Source organism: Anomalospiza imberbis, chromosome 4 (genome assembly GCF_031753505.1).
Source record: "Anomalospiza imberbis isolate Cuckoo-Finch-1a 21T00152 chromosome 4, ASM3175350v1, whole genome shotgun sequence".
Lineage (NCBI taxonomy): Eukaryota > Metazoa > Chordata > Aves > Passeriformes > Viduidae > Anomalospiza > Anomalospiza imberbis.
Genome location: NC_089684.1, coordinates 45,312,794 through 45,331,217, shown reverse-complemented (window position 1 = coordinate 45,331,217; position 18,424 = coordinate 45,312,794). Strand labels below are relative to the sequence as shown.

At 45.8% G+C, this 18,424-nt stretch overlaps 1 protein-coding gene across 11 annotated transcripts in view; it reads right to left on the bottom strand.

The window, feature by feature from the left end:
• ANK2 (ankyrin 2) overlaps window positions 1–12,005 on the bottom strand; it is a 279,443-nt gene extending 267,438 nt beyond the window's left edge. For 7 of the 11 annotated variants that reach the window (XM_068188306.1, XM_068188300.1, XM_068188302.1 and 4 more), the window contains exons 1-2: window positions 7,159–7,196; window positions 172–286 (exon numbers count right to left, since the gene is read on the bottom strand). In XM_068188306.1, the coding sequence (XP_068044407.1) occupies window positions 172–238 (67 nt within the window). In that variant the 5' untranslated portion in view covers window positions 239–286; window positions 7,159–7,196. Of the gene's footprint in view, window positions 1–171; window positions 287–7,158; window positions 7,206–11,743 lie in introns of those variants that run through there. The other 4 variants (XM_068188279.1, XM_068188303.1, XM_068188295.1 and 1 more) reach the window with 4 other exon arrangements.
• Between the last annotated feature and the right edge of the window lie 6,419 nt (window positions 12,006–18,424).

Sequence of the window (18,424 nt, the reverse complement as noted above, 5' to 3'; positions counted from 1 at the left end):
TCCAGTATGCTCATGTTAGAAGAGAAGGATTTCTCCAAATGTGTACTGATTTCTATATGCAGGTTTATGTTCATCTAAATTTGATACTCATACTGCATAAATTATACATTAAATGGGCTCTGAGTGAAATACATCCTCATTAACATAATTAAAATGCAAGAGAAGTGTTACCTTTTATAGTTTTTCCGTGGCTTCCGCTGGATCTTAAGTATAAAAAAGTCAATGGCTCAGCTGTCATAATCTATGTTACCATGGTAAGTGTTCTGCCATACATAATTCCATCTGCCTACAAACAGGGACCAAAAATACATATTTGTGTCATCTCTAAAGGAGAAGATCTTATTTTTCACTCCTATATCACAGAAAACACATTTATATTGGTAACTGCATTTAGGTCAGGGTTATTTTATGACAACTACAGTCAATATGCCAATTACAGATATCAAGAGTTTAAGAAACATTCTAGAAACCAGCCATTTCTAGTAAGGAATTTTTACTGTCTTGGATTTCTCAATACTTAGTTTTCCTGCTCTAACCCTTTCAGCTTCCTACAATATGAAAACATTTATTTTGAATGTACCTTAAGCCAGTATTTTTCTATTTTTTGCTTCCAGGTAAGTGTGTCATAATGTGCTATTCTAGCTGTCTCACTGGAAAAATAAGACAGGAGGGGTCACTGCAATTTCTTCACAGAGTCTATGATAGAGATGCTGCCTAGTAGATCTTTAAAAACACATATTGCCACAGCAAAAGGACATCACGGAAACCTTCAATTATCTTGCAACAAAAAGCCGTGTTCTCTTTGGAATAAGACTTGAGATAGCCATTTTTTACAACACTGGACATTCTACAGGTGAGCAGCTGTGTCAAATACAAAATAATTTCTCTTGCAAATTGTTTAACAAAGATAGCATATATTCTGCAACAATGAGCCACTGGGCACTTATAGATTAATTCCTCAGGTTGCATGTACAAGCCTTAGAAACCCCATTTAAAATCCATCTGAACTAAAAATCAAGACAAAATGGGTATTGATACAGTATTATCTCTCCAACCCCTTACACACATTCAGTTTACATAAAGATGTGTATTGCAACATCAGCTCACTTATTCTAAATAATCCTTGGCAGTGCATTCCAGAAGTAGAACTTAAGTAAAAAGCACTAAAAATCTGTTCTTTACGCAGACCTGAAGTTGGCCTGAATATGGATTTTTTTACTTCTGCAAAAGCAGCAAAGTCTAAATAAGGGATTTCAAGCTGTAGCTGAAACTAAGGTGACCAGCTCCCTCAAACCTTTGTTGAATAGCAGCAGGACCGGACAGACAATTGCTTTATGCTCCAGGTTTGTCATAGCAACAGTACTGGAGGATGCTGGAGGGTTCACTAGGAGCTTGTTTCCACAAAACATGGCATTTCCAGGATTTCAGACTGATAGATCATAATTAGGATCACAGTCATCATGACATTCTATTACTCATTTAAAAAAAAAAAACCAACATGATGTTGCTCAGCAATTTTCTCTGAAATGAATCTCTAATCTGCAAAACCTTGATGAAAAGGAAAACAGAAATCACAGATGCAATACAGCCATACTCTGAGGGAAATTGTTGCAGGGAAGAGAGAAGCACGCTGACTTACACACCCCATAAAGCTCAGCACCAAAGCTCCCACAGACACCGCTCAAATTAAAGCTCCATGGGACAGCAGCAGTAGAGAATGGCATTGCTCAGCTTCCCAATGCCTCAAAGGACAGATCCTCTGAGAGGTTTAAATAACTTCCCTCTGCAGAACATGAAGAGGTGAGCAACTGCCCTTCAGATGTGTGGGAGGCAGCTCCAGGTAAAGGTCTAGGTCTGTGTGCACCCCTCCAAAATGGGCACAGCAAGAAGCAGGCTGACAGGTGCACAGAATACCAAACTATGTTTAGTTGCAGCAAAGGCTGTGTCAGGTCACATCACAGATAACCAGAGCTGCCTTCCACCCCCAGCACCACTCTTGGAGGTGCCAAGGTTTGCCCCTTACCTCTGCACTGAATCATCAGCAGTCAGGTGGTTTTAAAAATACCATTGCAAAGGACGTCCCAGGTTTGTCAAGCGATGAAGAGCTGCATCAAGGGAGCAGCAACGGCTTAGTTCAAACATGAGTGCCAAGAGCAGAAACAACTAATCTACCTGGCAGGAGAAGTGTTAGTCTGGGGGATAAGAGGTCATCACTCATTAGCCCATGCTGAGTATGTAATCGATTAAGTCATTCCATGTTATAAAAATAGAGCACCAATTGATGTTCTGCAATGCCTGCACCTTGTACCAAATCTCACCACCACCTCCAAAACCTGTCACACAAAATGCTTTGATATAGATTTCATACACATTTGCTTTACTAAATATAGACTCCCTTCTTCGAGCTGAACAAACAGAAGGGGAACTGGCAGCAACTGGAGCCAAAAGGAGTTTTGCAGAGGTAATTTTACTTCTAAATATTTATACCCAACTCTTCTGGCTCCCTACTTGCTCTGACTTAGCCACCTGTCATTCTGACAACCATAAGGCTTGCCCCTTTGTCATTTTAGTGTCACAGAAACTTATGACCATCTGTTCTTCTCGCCCTTTTTCCTAAAGTAAATCATTTTCTCCAATTGCATCCTTACAATAAAAAACTTAAAAATCAAGTTTCTTGTTTGGGCCTTTTGCTTGCTTCAGCAAGTGATCCATTGGGATGATTAATATAAAGCAAAGGTTTGCTGAATATGAAATTCCCCCTCTAATAGTGAAGTGACACACATAACAGCTTACTATTCCTGTAACAGGAATTATAGGAGTGCTCAAATAGCAGCAATCTGGGCTCCTGCTCCAATGACCTTCCTAAGCCATGCTGACCGTTTGCAAACAAATACACAAGAAATCTGTCAACCCCAAACAGGCCATTGTGAAACTTTCAGCCTCAAATTTGCACATTGCTTATGCAAGGCTTGCACCCAGCAGGTAGGAAGTCTATTATCCATTGCTTTCAGCACTCCGTGACCCTTGGGAACAGCCTGTTCTTGCTCTCAGTAAAGTCTGAAGAAGGTTGTGCTGACACTCGCTCGGCATGGGGGGTAAAAATAGGACTGCAATGGCATCTTTTCATCAAGTTATTGTCATCTGACAAATCATGTGTGATCTTGGTCCCTGATAAAGAGCCACAGTTAGAATAATTCAAACCAGATTCAGGAGTGTCAGCTCTACATTCTGGTTTTCAGGTGCATCCCAAGAGTGTCCACACTAAAAAAAGCTTAAAATAGTTTGGAACATCCTCCTTGTCAAATACCAGCCAGGAGGGAGCAGAAAATGCACATGCCAAGACAACAAAGAACCCAGCAGGGATGCCAGGTAGAGCATTTCCAGTGCAAGCCTCCAACTGTGACAGAAATAGCCTCATTAAAGGGCAGGTTCAGATACAAGGAGCTATTCATAGGCAATCTAAGACTAAATTATTAGTGACACACTCTGGAGCTAAAAATTCCCAGAGTTTAGAGTGTTACAGGAGCCGTACATGCAGCATGTGACGTCCCTGAGTGCTACGCTGGGCGAACCCACGGGCTTTGGCTCCTGTGCACCGACCAGCTGCTGCTCCCAGCAGGAACTAAAACTGTCCTGAACTGAGGCCAGGCTATTCACATCCAGCCCCAGCAAGTTCGAGTTTTCCAGTTCCCAGAAAGCTCCAGCGCCGCCACAAGAGTTCTACTGCTACCCAAGCCCTGCCAGCTCCCGCCACCCACGCCAGGCACACATCAGAGGGAAGGGCAGCCTCCGTCACCCAGTGCCGCTGGAGCCTGGCGCGCATTCCTGAGCCCAGCAGCAGCTGGAGGCCACGGGTCACTGACTACTGGCAGCCATCCCACACCCAGAGGAGGGGGAAAGCCAGATTTTAGGAAGATAAAACTACAAACAAAAACATCTCTGAGTACACTCGCAGAGCCTACAAAGGATACTTCAGAAGGGTTCTGCCTGTGGGATCCGAGAGCCGGTTACTGGCTTAGATCACATACCAAGCACTCCACAATTAATCGCCAAGTTTATTTTTTCCCCTTGCAGTTGCATGTGTGGGAGTGCATTCGGGGAGAGGGGGTGGTTGTGCTGTTTTTAACCCAAAGATTTTAGGTACAAGCTATTTGTGATGGCATGGAGGAGCTGTAAAATGCTAACTGCCCTCAGTTTGCTATTTTCTGAATATACATATATAGATACATAAATAATCTAGAATTATTTTTTTTTCCTTAAGAAAAACAGGAACCACAACACTTAGAAGCAGTGCAGAAGATGAATGAGGTCTGGACACCCTCCATCTTTTCAGAGGTAAGCTCATAAAACAACACTTCACCCTCTGACCTAACATAAATGACAAGGGTATTTACAGCATCGTATCACCCGCTCAAACCCAGCCAGTCTGAATGCTTGGAATACATTCCCATCCATCAGATGCCTGTAAGCATCCCATGAGCTTCAACTTCTCTAACAGGGCTTACAACTTATGCCAAGACCTCACAGCTTTTGGAAGATCGACAGGACTTCAGGTTGCATACCATTTCCTCACCTGAATCTGTGCCTCACACGCATCCCACATGCTGCTCGTGGCAAAGTCTACTTTCCACTCCAGAAACATCACCTCCAAACACCCAGATCATCTTAATAAATAAAGCTCAAATGAAGCAAGGGATGCATTTCATAAAGTGTCTCACCAGTTTACAGCAAGCACACCTTTAATGCTGAAGGCAACACATAAGTTGTGGGAACCCACCATGGCTCTAAGTGGTCAAAGCAGCACTCAAAGAGAACCCCTGGGAGAGACAGCTCAGCAGTTTCATCTCCTGCAGCTGTACCTTCATTTGCACCAGCAGAACTAAACCCAAAGAGTTAACATGGCAAACACCCAACATGCTGTGCAGGGGGATATTGCTGAATGAATCCTTGTTGCATAAACAAAGATTCCTTTAATATAGGAAGTCTGAACTGCCCCATGATATACTGTGCTCCTCTTTAGGATCAGTCAAGTTCTGCAGATAAATCAAAATGCTTCCAGACCAGATGACCAAACCAAACAGAAAAAGACAAAGTAAATAACAAAACTGCCTAAGCAGAGACCACAAATACCCCTGTAGTAACCCATTTTCTGTCCAGGATTACTTCTGACTCTTGTAGTGAGCAAGGTGCAGCTTTTGGCTCTGAAGCTCTTAAGCAGAAATTTCATGAGATTGTTTCAGTCAGATGCACACTAGCAAAGCTCTAGCTATCTCAGCATCAACAATGGATGTGGGATACAACCTCTTCTCCCACCCAAGTTTGTAAATCTCCAACAGGTAATGAACAATCATTTCTAGCTCACACTCCCCTCTCCTTTCCCTGAATACTTTTATTTTTTGAATACAGTTACATCTTGAATTCTGCATCCTGCTGGATACCACAGTTGTTTCTGTGTTCCCAGCTGACTCACCATCCTAGTAAGGACAATCAGGCACTTCAGGAAGAAGGATAAAAGGGAAAGGACAGACAGCCATCAGAACAGAACATATTGTGTTTTCCCCACTCAGTTAGTCAATTCTTTATTAACACTCTGCCAGGAGGATTCTACAACACATTTACCAGGCAGTGTTTATAGACAGAGAACAACCCCTTGTAGTTTCTGAGGTGGCCTCACACAAGCAGGTCACCCCAAAATAAAGCCTAAAGTCCTCTGCAAATACAACTTTGCAATAAATACTCCATAATAAGACGTCAATACAAGCATAATATGTGTTCATTTTCCAGTAGGACTGCAAAAAGCCATACTGTAACTCCACAAAGGTCTCACCTCATCAGGCAACAAAGCTAAAGACATGAAGAGCAGCAAGCTGTGTTTCCAGCACACATGTGCAGTGATCAGCATGGAAAAGCTCACAAAGTGTTTTGAGGGTTTTGGACAGTGTGAGCGTTTTTGTATGTTTTCAAGCTTTTTATTTACTCAGAAGAAGCACAACTCCCTCAATATTTAACAGCTTAACAAGCAAATCCTCTAGGGCAGGAGGTGGCCAAGTCACTGCTTTTTTATCAAAGCAACCTGTGCTACTTGTTCCCTCTCCCACCCCAGTGCACCCCAATCAAAAGCAGTGGCTGCAGCCTCACTACAGCTCCCACAACACGGCAGACAGCTCCCTCCCCACACGACATGGTGAGCAGCTCTCACCCTATGTGACATGACGGGCAGCCTCCTCCACCCCAACCTGATGGCAGACAGCCCCACCCCACAAAAAAACTAACAAACAAAAAAAAACCAGGAAGCCCTCTCCCCACACAACAAAATGGCGGACAGCCCCTCCTGCCCCCACACAAAATGGCGGACAGCCCCTCCTGCCCCCACACAAAATGGCGGACAGCCCCTCCTGCCCCCACACAAAATGACGGACAGCCCCTCCTGCCCCCCACACAAAATGGCAGACAGCCCCTCCTGCCCCCACACAAAATGACGGACAGCCCCTCCTGCCCCCCACACAAAATGACGGACAGCCCCTCCTGCCCCCACACAAAAAAAGGCGGGAAGGCCCTGAGGCAAGGGGCATCCCCAAATGGGACTATTTGTAAAAAAAACCATAAAGTTTTGGTCTATAAAATACAAAATCTGAATATCAACTGCCAAAAGTAAGCCTTCAATAACTTTTTCAAGTATAAGTCTTGTAAGAGAGGGAAAGACACCAGGGAAAAAGAGGAAAGGAAAAAAAAAAGAGAAAAAAAAAAGAAAAAGAGAAAAAAAAAAAAAGAAAAAAGAAAAAAGGAAAAGAGAACAAAAAAAATAAAAAGAAAGGAAAAAAGGGTCAAAAAAAGGGGGAGAAGAAAAGTAACAAAATAAGAAAAATTGGGGGAAGAAACCCAAAACAGTTAAAAACATAGAAAACCACACACACAAAATAATAGAAAGGCAAAAAACCAAACAGCCCAACAATCAAACCCTCCACGCTTCCCTGAGGGTATAATCCACATCAAACAGAATACCTGCCAACAAACTCCACATCCCTCAAGCAGAAATAAAGTGGAACTGACACACAAATCAGCACCAAATTGCAATCCTCACTTCAGCCTGCTGCCTCAGCATTTCTAACAGAAATAAATATGAGCAATAAAGCATTAAAAGCCAGAGCAAGCCCCTACCTGTGCGTCCCAGGAGGAGCCCTGCAGCCCGACTGAGGCGGCGCTGGCTTCTGGAACCTTCCAGCACCAGGTGCCGCCGGTCGGGTAAAAAAGGCCCTGCCCGAGGAGCAGCAGCTGCTGAAACTCACCAAGCCAGCCATTGCTCCTCTTAGAAACTCCCCATCAGAGCAGCTGATGCTGTTAACTACATTAACTCAGTCTGCAAACCCTCCTGGAACTTGCTTTTCTTTCTCCCTTTTTTATTTTGCTTTTCCACACTTTTTCAGTGAAACCACAGAAGACCTCATTGGAATATGAATTGAAAATTCTTAATTCTTCCCTTCCACTACTGGTAGCTAACACAAAGGGGGTTTTCATGGAAGTGGTAAATCTTCACGTGCCTTAGTTCTATTAGTTTACAACTACTTGGTGCTTGGTTTTGCAACCCAAAAAACACTGTAGCACACTATTTTTTATCCGCTATCTCAACACACATAGTCATTTACGCCCTAACTGTAATTACTTTTTCCCACATTAGGCCACATCTATTATGCAGCAGGTTCATTATGTTTTATATTTCATCATTTCAATTCAGGGGGAAGACATCTTCTAGGAGCCTTTTCCCTTGGATATGGCAGGCAGGGATCAGTGGAATAGAAATGTTTAGTTTGATGGATGTTGGCATTACCCTGTGCCATGCCACCTAAGCGAGTGATTCACTAGGCTGACTTTTCAAGCCGTTCTAGTTCCCAACAAATTGCATCTAATTCTTTATGGTGGCATAAGGTAAAATAAAAAAAAAATAAGCTTAAATCAAATTGAAGTTCAAAGAAACCTTGAAAATGTGGATTTCAAACAAAGTAAAATTTTTGAAATTATGGAACTAGAATCAGCACCAGCCAAGATGTGGAGGTGAACAACATGCTGTCCAAAGCAAAGAGGCTGGGAGAGGCACTGGCCTAAATCAACCATGAAAGAGAAGCTTAAAATATCCTCAAGTCGTGCCAAGTGTTAGAAGGGGACAAAGTACATCCCACAGCAGGGGAAAAACTGGGCAGTGGATTAGAAGAGGCAGGAGCAAAGCACAGCCATAGCAGACGAACAGTCATTGTGGTATGAACAACACCTAAGACTGCAGGAGGATACCAGCTTTCAGGAAAGAAAAAAAGTATCAAAGGCAGTGTAAAAGAAGCAAATTTCAGAAGAGTTACAGAGACTCTCCTTGAGGAAGGAAAACAAAAATAAGAAAACTGGTTCCTGCAGTCCTACACCAATTGAGGAAGAGATTTTTGTCAAGCTCCAGGAGCAGACTTCATACTGACTAACACACATCTATTAAGAGTTCTTATAAGCTGACAGGCTGGAAAACTGTAGGATTTGAGATGAATTGCATGGATTTGCAATGCAGGGCCCTTTAGCCACACGAACATCCCTGGAGAACCAGAATGCATCTTCCCAAGTCCACTCCAGCACTCTCCATCTGGACACCATGGTGTTCTCTCTCCAGTTTTAGTTCTTAGTCCATACCCCAACTTTGGAATCCCCAAAATATCCACCTCCTTTTGGATTTACAAATACATCGAACCCTATTTCAGGGAGGGGAAAGAGAGAGGAAAAAAAAAAGCATAAATAAAAAATAAAGCTGGAAGAGGAAAAAGAAGGCCATCCAGGCAGAGAGATGTCATACAAAAAAAAATTAGACAGAATAAAGGGATTTAAGGGGGATCAATAAAGCATGACAACAGGACAATTACCATGTGAGTGCTCTACATTGCTCAATGATAAGGAACTTTACCAGAGATCAGTTAAATGACTCTGAAAGACACTCCTGCACACTTTCTTTCCATATCAGATAATGGATTAGGATCATTGATTTATTCCTGCACACTCAGAAGTGCAGTGGGAGAGCAGTACCCAAGTGTTACCATGTTCCTATGCAAGACAGTATTTGGTTTCCAAATTTTATTCAATTGAGTGTATGTTTTATTTTGAGAAGTGTTTAAATTTCTTTCTGACAAGTGCAGCATTGAGAACTTATAAGTAAAAACAGTGGAAATAATTCACTTGACTACTGCTAAGAGAAACAACCTCCATCCCATTCCAAATACAAGGGTCTCCATCATGTAATTTACAACAGCTTGGTCTTTTATATGGTACTTTCTTGATCAACCTTTATATAACAAATATCTTGACTGCAGTACCTTAAGCCCAGTTTAAATGTAACAACACAGGTGTTTCAGGTAAAATGCAGTTCTTGCTAAAACAGGTTCTCAGAGGTAAACATTATCCTTTGTTCTGCAAGTGCCCTCAATATATATTTCAAATAAAGGACACATTTGAAGTTGTCTTAGATGGACTGAAAGACATGGTAAAAACTCCACAAATACCAATTTGTTTCAAACAGCTTCTTCAGCGAGTCTTGTTCCCAGGCTGCAAGCCAGGACTAACCTCAAGGATCTTCCAAAGGTATGTATGTAACAGGAATTCAGCACGTTGCCAACATCAATTTCCATTCAGCATTATCACAACAAGTGCAATGTGATAACAAAAGTCAGTACAACAGTTTCAGACAGACTCGTTCACTTCCCTTTTGTTTGCACTCTTCTCCCCTCCTAAGGACGCAAGAAGTGCTTGGTAAAGTGGGAGGCCAGTAGTGATTTATAGGAAAACGGATTGACTTCTGCCAAAGCTGTGTTCTTTACCTCGGTCTGAAGCGCTTTGGGAACTCATTCACGGAGTTTCCCATTCCTGTGAAGGTCACCCAATAAGCTGTGTGTATGGCATCTTATTGAAGGGCAGCAAAAATTTAAATAAATAAATAAATAAATAAACACCAGACTGTACCCCAGCTGTAGTTCAGAGAAACATGAGCGATGAGTCATTCCTTTTTAAATGCAATTAAAAATAATTCTAAACATAGAGTGGACAAAATGCAGACGAAGACAGTAAAACAACCACAGTAGTCAATTTTTAAATGAGTAATTTCTGCCTACTAGTTCAGGATACTCGTTTCTTCCTCATGCAAAATGAATAACCCCGTGAGAGGCCAATTCAGAACGCTCCAGAGAACGCAGCAGTCTGGGTTTGCTGCTGGATGTGCAGCAATAAATAATGGGCAACCTTAAGTTTCCAGCTGCTGAGGAGCAAACCAAAGGTCTGAAACAAGGAGGATCATAGAAAAGGAGCTGTCTCCAAAGGACTTGGTCGCTGCTTGGAAGGATACTGCTTACCTGGTCTCAGTGAGCACACAGACTAAGTTACAGGCAAAGAGAAGCCAGTTTCAGTGAGGATCCCCAGTGCTTGGGGTCCTCATCCCCAGCTCTTTCCTCCCTTACCTGGAGCTTTTTTTCCATCCTCAACACTTCTCACCTATCCTGCTGATCACACCCACTACAGGTTGCAATAAACTGGAGAGATCTTTGCTGGTCGCTCACCCTCCTAAAACCAAACTTCAGGACTAAAATCACTTTTTCTTTTAGTTTGCAGCAGGGAGCAGAACAGGAAGTGCCAAAATACTTGGGTCGAGGGGGCAGCTGTTCTTGTGGCATTTGCAGCCAGAGACACCAGCACACCCACACAAAGGCCTTTTGCTGGAGCTGTCTAGCCCAAACTTCCAGCGTGTAAGGAGACTGACAAGTTTAAATAGTCCCCAAACTCTCAGACGTCTATCCCAACTCCAGACTCCTGAGATTTCCTCATCAACGCTACCACCAGTGAAAATGGCAGGGGAAAAAAAAAAAAGAGTAGGGTAGGATTTCTTTTTGGATTTATGTTTGAGTACACACATACTACACTAATCTGATTACACACTGGGAATCCTCCTTTACAACAGCTTTTCTTTTATTAACCTTATTTTCTTTATTAATAACCACCGTAAAATCACAGCCTTAGCAGGAACACACAAACTGAACACACTAGCACTGCATTCCTCCATTCCTGCCTCTCCCATTTTCAGGAGGCACCAAGGGCTCACGGAACGAACCCCGCAGACACCCAGCAGCAGCTCGGCTTCACCGACCCAGCCGGGTCAAGAACGTCAAACAACTCCTGCGACCAACTTCCCCATTCCAAATGTAAATGAATGCAGCAGCAGCCGCCGCGAAGAACGGAGCTCCCGCCTTGCGCGGGGAGAGATGCGAGCGGAAAAGCGTTGCATGCAGCAGGAGCGGGAGCAGTCTCTCGGAAACTGCTGCATTACGTTAATTAAGATTTTATTCATGCCTTCGGACCCGCGCTGCCACGGCGGTGATGCAGCACGACTCGCACCGCGCTGCACCACCGTGATGTTACACACGCGTGTGTGCGCTCCCCTCTGCGTGTGACGGTGCGGGCACACCTGCGCAGGTGCTGACTGCGATGGTTTCGGGATAGGGATGGGATTTGTGGTTTTGTCATGGAAGTGGGTTTTTTATTGAATAGAACAGAAACCATCCCTGGCTCCACCATCCACCTGCCCACCTCTAAACTGCCGATGCACTCGCGGGCCGCTCGCATGCCTGCCTCCCGCGCCCCTCCGCATCCCGCGGGCTCCGTCCCCCCCTCCCCGCTCCGCTCGGGGGTTGCCGGGGGCCGCCCCCCGCCCCTGCCCGCGCCGGGGAGCACCCACCTGGCGAAGGCGAGGCGGGCCGGCGGGGGGCGAGGGGCCGCCTCCCGGCGCGGGGGGCGCGGGCGAAGCCATCTTCGGCTCCTTGCCGCCGCCGCCCGCCTCCTCTCAGCCCCCCGCGGCCGCCACCATGCCGGGGACCCGCGGGTGACCTTCGCGGCCGCTGCAGCGCGGGCCGGTGAGTGGGAGGGGGTGCGGGAGGTGCGGGAGGCAGCGGCCGCGCTCACGATGGATGAGCTCACGGACACATCGGCGGCTGCCGGCGGGCGGCGCGGGCGGAGGACCCGCCTCGTCCCCCCCCCCGACATACACACACACCCCCGGTACACCCCACCCGCGATCACACCCCCGCGCACACACACACACACACACGGCTCCTGCACGTCTGCCCGCCACCCCTCACACACGCCCACACGCCCCACGCGTGCTGAACCCGCGGGGGCTTTTGTTTTAAATGACAGCGGAGTGCTGCACCTTCCCCCTTCGGGTCCAAGTGTCAAAACGCCGGGATAAACCCGATTGTAGGGAAACACGGGTATCCTCAGCTGTGATTGTCCTCATATCCCACCCTCCACTCACAGGGTTTTAAATCCCCGTTTGCCCTTTCGACGTTATCTGGGAGGATAATGAATGAGGGGGAATTCTTCTCCGCTGCCTACATTCAAATCTTTTAAAGCCAGGGGGAATCCTATAATCAGAGAGCCCGGTCTCCCACAAATGACAAGAATTTCTGGGAATACAATTTCCCTCAAAAACAAACCCCAAACAGCTGATGAAACTACAATATACACATCAGGAAAGCGATTTAAAATAACAAAGTTAAGATAAATTCATTCCATCCCTAGGCAAGTGGTTCCAATGATTAATGACACTAATTTATCCCCAAATTTCAACCACAGGAGCTCACTACACCCCTGCCTCCCTTTCTGCCCAAGAAAACCTTCACTCACTCACATTTAAATGTGGCACCGTGTCACAAATCCTCACCAAAATCCCTGTCTCCTTAACAGAGCAATCTGCTATTAAAACAAATGATCTCCTTATTCAGCAGAGAATGAATTTGCTGCTTCACTCAAGTTCCTTTCCAAAAATAGCTCATTCTTTAGCACGAGGTGTTGGAAAGCTGCTAATCAACATTTATTCCTCTGCAAAAGTGGAACGGATGCCCTGTCCCAGCCTGTCACCCCAACAGCCTTCCCACATCCCAGTGCCATCAGCTCAAACCAGCCCTGGGAAGCACAGGCTCCAAAGTCACCATGACTTCCAGCGCATTAGGGAGATGCTAAATTTACTCCAACCTGCTAATTAATTTAACAACGACTTAGTCGTGTTTGCGTCGGGATTTAGCCAATACGTTTAAGTCCCACCTCCAGCTCTGTGTCCCTACATCCATTCCCTGCTGCCTTGGCAGCCTTTTGTAGCACCTGGCATGTCTTTGGCTGAACAAGAGCCACCGGCTGTGTGAAGGGAAAGCACCATTATTCCTCACTTGTGGAACACCACAGGTGTAGAAGACATTTCTCCAAAACGCTTGCCTTACTTCTGTTAGCACCCTCCATCTCCTGGTGTGTCCAGGAGGAACGTGTGTCCAAGTCACCTCCGTCACACATCTCCTCCTCGGATCATGCCACAATGCCTTGTGCACAACCAATAGGTTTATTCCTGGGAAGTACCAGCACATCTCAAGCATGTTTCAGGCTGGCAAGGTAGCTCAGGAGCTCCAGGGCCACAGAAAGACTGGATGGATCTGGATGACAAGGAAGGCTGAGAAGCCATAAGAACTGCTAATAAGTGATGGGAATTGGAGACTTGGTTATCAAGAAGGGTGGAGCAGAGGGAGTTAGTGGAAAACCAAGTCCCTGGTGAGAGGAAAGCAATATTCTGGCCATGACTATATGTCCTGTATTTCAAGATTTTGTTGGAGGATGTCTCCCATGGAAGCTTGCAATACTGTTCCTGATCACACTCAGAGCTGAGTTTCCCTTCTGATTTCTTCCAAATCAATTTTACCATTTACTTCCAAAATAAGCAGGCTTTTTTGCTCCTTTGTTATCTCCCAAACCTTTGCCAGGTGAAGGGCTTTCCTTACCTGTGCACTCAAGTACAACTCATTCTAAGAATGGAGCTGCTGGGGAAGAAATCAAGGACATAATAAAATTCCCAGGGGTTCCTGGGAAGTTACTCTAGTCAAGAGAGGCTCCCTGTGGTTCCCACCCTTCCCAACAAGACCCCCTTTTCCACCACTGATCTGGCATAATGTTCTCACATCAGAGGTACAGAAATGGGCTAAAAATTAGAGGGAGATACCTGGTAGGAAAAAAACCAGCTCCAGTTCTGAATGGCCTCAGCAGGGACAGAAAATCCCATCTTCTGTCACCACCAAGGCTCCTTGAATGCCATGTTTCCAAGCCAGGTTCCTTAGCTTTGGCTTCAGCCACACCTCTGTGCCAGCAGGAGCTGTGGGTGCCACAGGGAGAGGAGCACAAAGGGAAGCAGAAGGAAAAAAATCTGACTGAAAATTAGCTGCAGTGCAGAGTGACTGTGATTTTCAGGACCGCCTCAGGGACTTGGATGACCAATTCCTACTTAATTGGGCATTATAATTTCCTAGGCATCCTTGAAAACCTCTGCCAAGACTTAGGATCTGTTCATTTCCATGTTCAGCTTTGGGGAGTGGCCCATTCCATCCCAATACACCGTACAAGCTTCACCTTAATGAAGAAAACTACTTCTCTGCTCCAATAATTGAGTTTTTGCGATGAGGACATCTCTTTCCAAGCCACCCTTGTGTCATTGAGGAGATTGTTTCTATATTTCTATATTAACTCTAATATCGTTCCAGTTCTCATTGATATCTGCAGGTCCTGGGTTAAATTTTGTTATATGTTTCATTCCTGTACACGGCCTGCTAACAGACCTCCAGCCTTGTTCCCACAGCTTAAAGTACTCTCCCCTGTGCCTGCAGTTAGAATGCCCCCTCGGGCACAGCTTTGCCCTTTCGCCTACTTTTCCACTTGGGCAGTGAATTTACACTCCACTTCCTTTTGGATGAACAGCTTGGAAGATTCACGGAACTGCTTTTCTCGCTGAAATATTTCTAGCATCAGGCCCTAAGCACTCTACTGAGATCCTGTGAGCAGGCTCAAAGCTCGGGGTTTCCCGGGGGATACTATCCCTGGGCATAGATACCGGGGGCCAGGTTACTCAGCCTCCTGACTCTCTACTTGACATAAGAACTAGGAGTTCCTCCCTGCTGATGCCGTTCAGGGCGGGCAGCGCTCCGGTATCAGAACAATTAGCAGAGAACTAACAACGAGATAACAGATAAAAGAGCTCGACCTCGCCAATCGCTGTGTGAGGCAAAGGATGCTGTGTGGATCATCAGCCGTCTCGCCCGTGACTGATGAAGATAAAATTTGACTGCTGCGGCAAGCAGCATGGCTGCTCCTTCTTGTCATGCCTGTATTGCTTTTTCATTTTACAGCAACAACCCCTTTGGGTGAGGGCCCTCCTCTGATTTTGCTAAACGTGACAGGCAAAAAGCTGAGCTGAAATCTCATCTATAATCACCCAATTCTGTTCAAAACCATCAATCCATGCTTCCCAAAGGTTTGCCAGCGAGCCAGGCTGCAGGATGCCTGAGTGGCTGACGCCTGGCAGCTCTGCAGCACGGGCACGCAGTGCGATGCTCCGCCTCGGGAAATCAGCCGGTGCGGCGTGATGGAGAAGAGTGCAGCCTGCAGACAGGTCTGCACACAAAGCGGGGGCACCATGGAAACTGCCGGAGAACAAAGGCGCCACAGAGAGGGTCGGAGCGGCGAGCCGTGCCACGACCTGCGAGGAATGTCCGAAATACTCCTCTGTGCCTGGTTCGTTCACCTCCCAGAGCTGCAGCCCCCACCACGCAGTCCTGAACTGGGGCTGCCCAGGGATTGCAGCGGGCTCTGGGCTTCGCTTCCTCACCTCTGAAAGAAAATTAGGAATCGTGACAAGCAGATTCCGCAGAGGACTGTGTTTTCCATCACCAAGGTGATGATGTAAAGTAGGGCAGCCTGCAGGGAATACACAGAAAAAGCATTCACTCTTCAGTAAGGACTGGAAAAGAGCCTACTAGAAGGGATAATAAGCAGGAGTTAAAAGACATACTTTGCCGTCCAAAGGCTCAGGGGCTATTTCAGGGAACTTTCAGCATCTGTTTTTTCCCTTTTTTTTTTTTCACATCTTCCGAGTGCCAACTGCTGGAGATGTTTGCTGAGTTCAAGGAAACCTCAGTCCCACTGGGTATATGGCTGCTGTGATTTGTTCTTCTTTTGAACATCTGCTGCTAGCCAAATCTTCATCTAATTTGCTTTAAGACAAGTGCATGGAGTGATACCAGCACATGGCAGCTAAGGGAGTCCCCACTGCATGCTTTTCCTCTAGTGGTTGTACTGTGCAGCTGGATTCAGACTGTAGCAGGGGGAAGCTGACACATCAACATCCATCCATCTTCCTTGAGCTCAGGAAGAGCTGAAACACGATGTAACTGCAGCTTTTGGTCTAGAAATCCTGATGGATACCAACCAGTGTTTACTCCTAGGATGGAGTGGTATTTGTAGATCTAGTAGGTTTTCCCCCACATAACATTGGCGTGCCCCTGACAAGCACCAGGAAACAACTCCTAGCAATTCCCACACTGCTTGTAACGATGTTGAAAAACCACAGCATGACATTGTCAGTTCTTTTTCCTCTCCAGTGGCTCCCAGTCTCAGTGACAGATGAATACAAAACAGATGGGATGGTGGCAGAACCTCATCAGATGGACCTGATGGGCCTCAAGCTGCCCATGCTATTGCATAGATTAGTGTCACATTATGCTGGGCTTTGTACTTTGATATTGAAAGCCACAGACTGGCTTTGGCTTTTTGTCTTGTCCTGTCCAAATGTCGAGATCCTCATTTTGATTTTGATATTATGCACAAGATAGACTTTAGAAGCTGCATCTATACTTGTGTGCATCAACTTTCTGTGGTAACCTTTGAAATAGCAGAAGAGGCTCTTGTGCTGTGTGAAAAGGCTTCTTGAATTGCTGCATTTTAAAAATCAGACCAAAAAACTCTAAGTATTTGTTCTCACTAGATTTTTGTCCTGCATGCTTCTCAGATTGCTATTATTTCATGTAATTATTTAATAGCCATATTAGTTGGAAATATCTGTATTTGGCCACAACAACTAATCTGACGTGTCCACACAGCCTGAGAGATCCCTGCAAGCTGTTCTGTGAGCATCTACAGCAGAGCCATGTCACTGAAAAATAACATCTCTGTGACATAATTGCTCCTTGCCTTTTCCACAGCAGACACGGGATGTTCCCAAGAGACACTCACTGCAGTCACACCACAGAGTCAGCTTGCTGAGACCAAAAGTATCAGTCAGATTCTCGGTGATCCATGGCCCCTGCAGAATGTGCAGCCCCCTGCAGAAGGGTGTGTCCTGCCTCTGCATAGAGCCACCATCATGTCCTTCTCAGCAAACACTGTGGCATGCTAGGAGAGGTGAAGGCCAAAAACCTGGGAAGCCCATTGCATTGGGAATCAGAGTTGCTTGGTCAAGCTGGTGTTGTCGGAGGGGTCTGGCGGGTCAGCTCCTCTTGGGAGGTTTCCGGTCGGGCTTTAGGCACGATGCAAACCCCAAGAGAACAGCTCCCCTGTGGCACCTTGTCGCTTCTCATCCCCATTACAGCTAAAGCCAGACAGTGCTCAGACATGAGGGAAAAAAACTGTTTTAAAATTAACCCTTTGAACATGCGTCAGGACCTCTCTGAATGAGGCAGCCACAGAGATTTGGAAAGGCCAAAATCGGAGTCTCTGTGGTGAGACAGGTTGATCAACACCTGCCCACACAGCAGCAAGCACTGTCTGCCATCCAGCAGCCTTCTCATTTGGAGAGTGGAGAGAGAACATTTTCTGGGCAAGCTGTCTCTTTCCCAGTGCAGGATGCCAGCTCCCCTTGTCCCTGCCTTGCCCACCACCAGCTTCAACAGGAATAGCTCCATTTCCCCATATAAAGTGCCACCTCATATCCAAAGGACAAGTTATCCTCTCCATATACCATGTGACCACACTTAGCATTAGCCCTCACAGCCATACCTCCACATTGTGAAAGTTACAGCCAGCCCTTTCCAATAAGAACTCTTCAGGAAGCTCCCCAAAGAAGGGCTCTCTCCACGCACCACTCATCTACCTGTTGCTTTAATCCATTTCAATTTCCCTTAAAATTGTTGCTTTTGCACAACAAAAGGAATTATACATAACTATATAGACATAATTTAGGACAAAATAAATGTGAAGTTCCCAACCAACAAAGCAAGACAGTAGGTGTTTAAAGGAGTGTCATGTCTCCCTAAAAGCAAGATTCCAACCCAGCAACAAGCTACATGGACATGGTAAAACACTTGGACAACAAATGGGCTACAAAATACAGCACAGGAGTGGTAATCAGGGCACCTGAAACAGGGTGGTGCCAAATTCAGGCGTAAAAGCTGCAAAGTGGCTCTGCGTGTGTCTCCCTGCTGGAAGCTGCAGATGACCCGCTCTCCGCTGCAGCTGTACCTATATTTAGTTGCACTGAGGCAAAGAGGTAGCTATAGAAATACATCTATAGCTGCAGCCTAAACCCAGTTAGACTACACAGCTGCATGTTTCA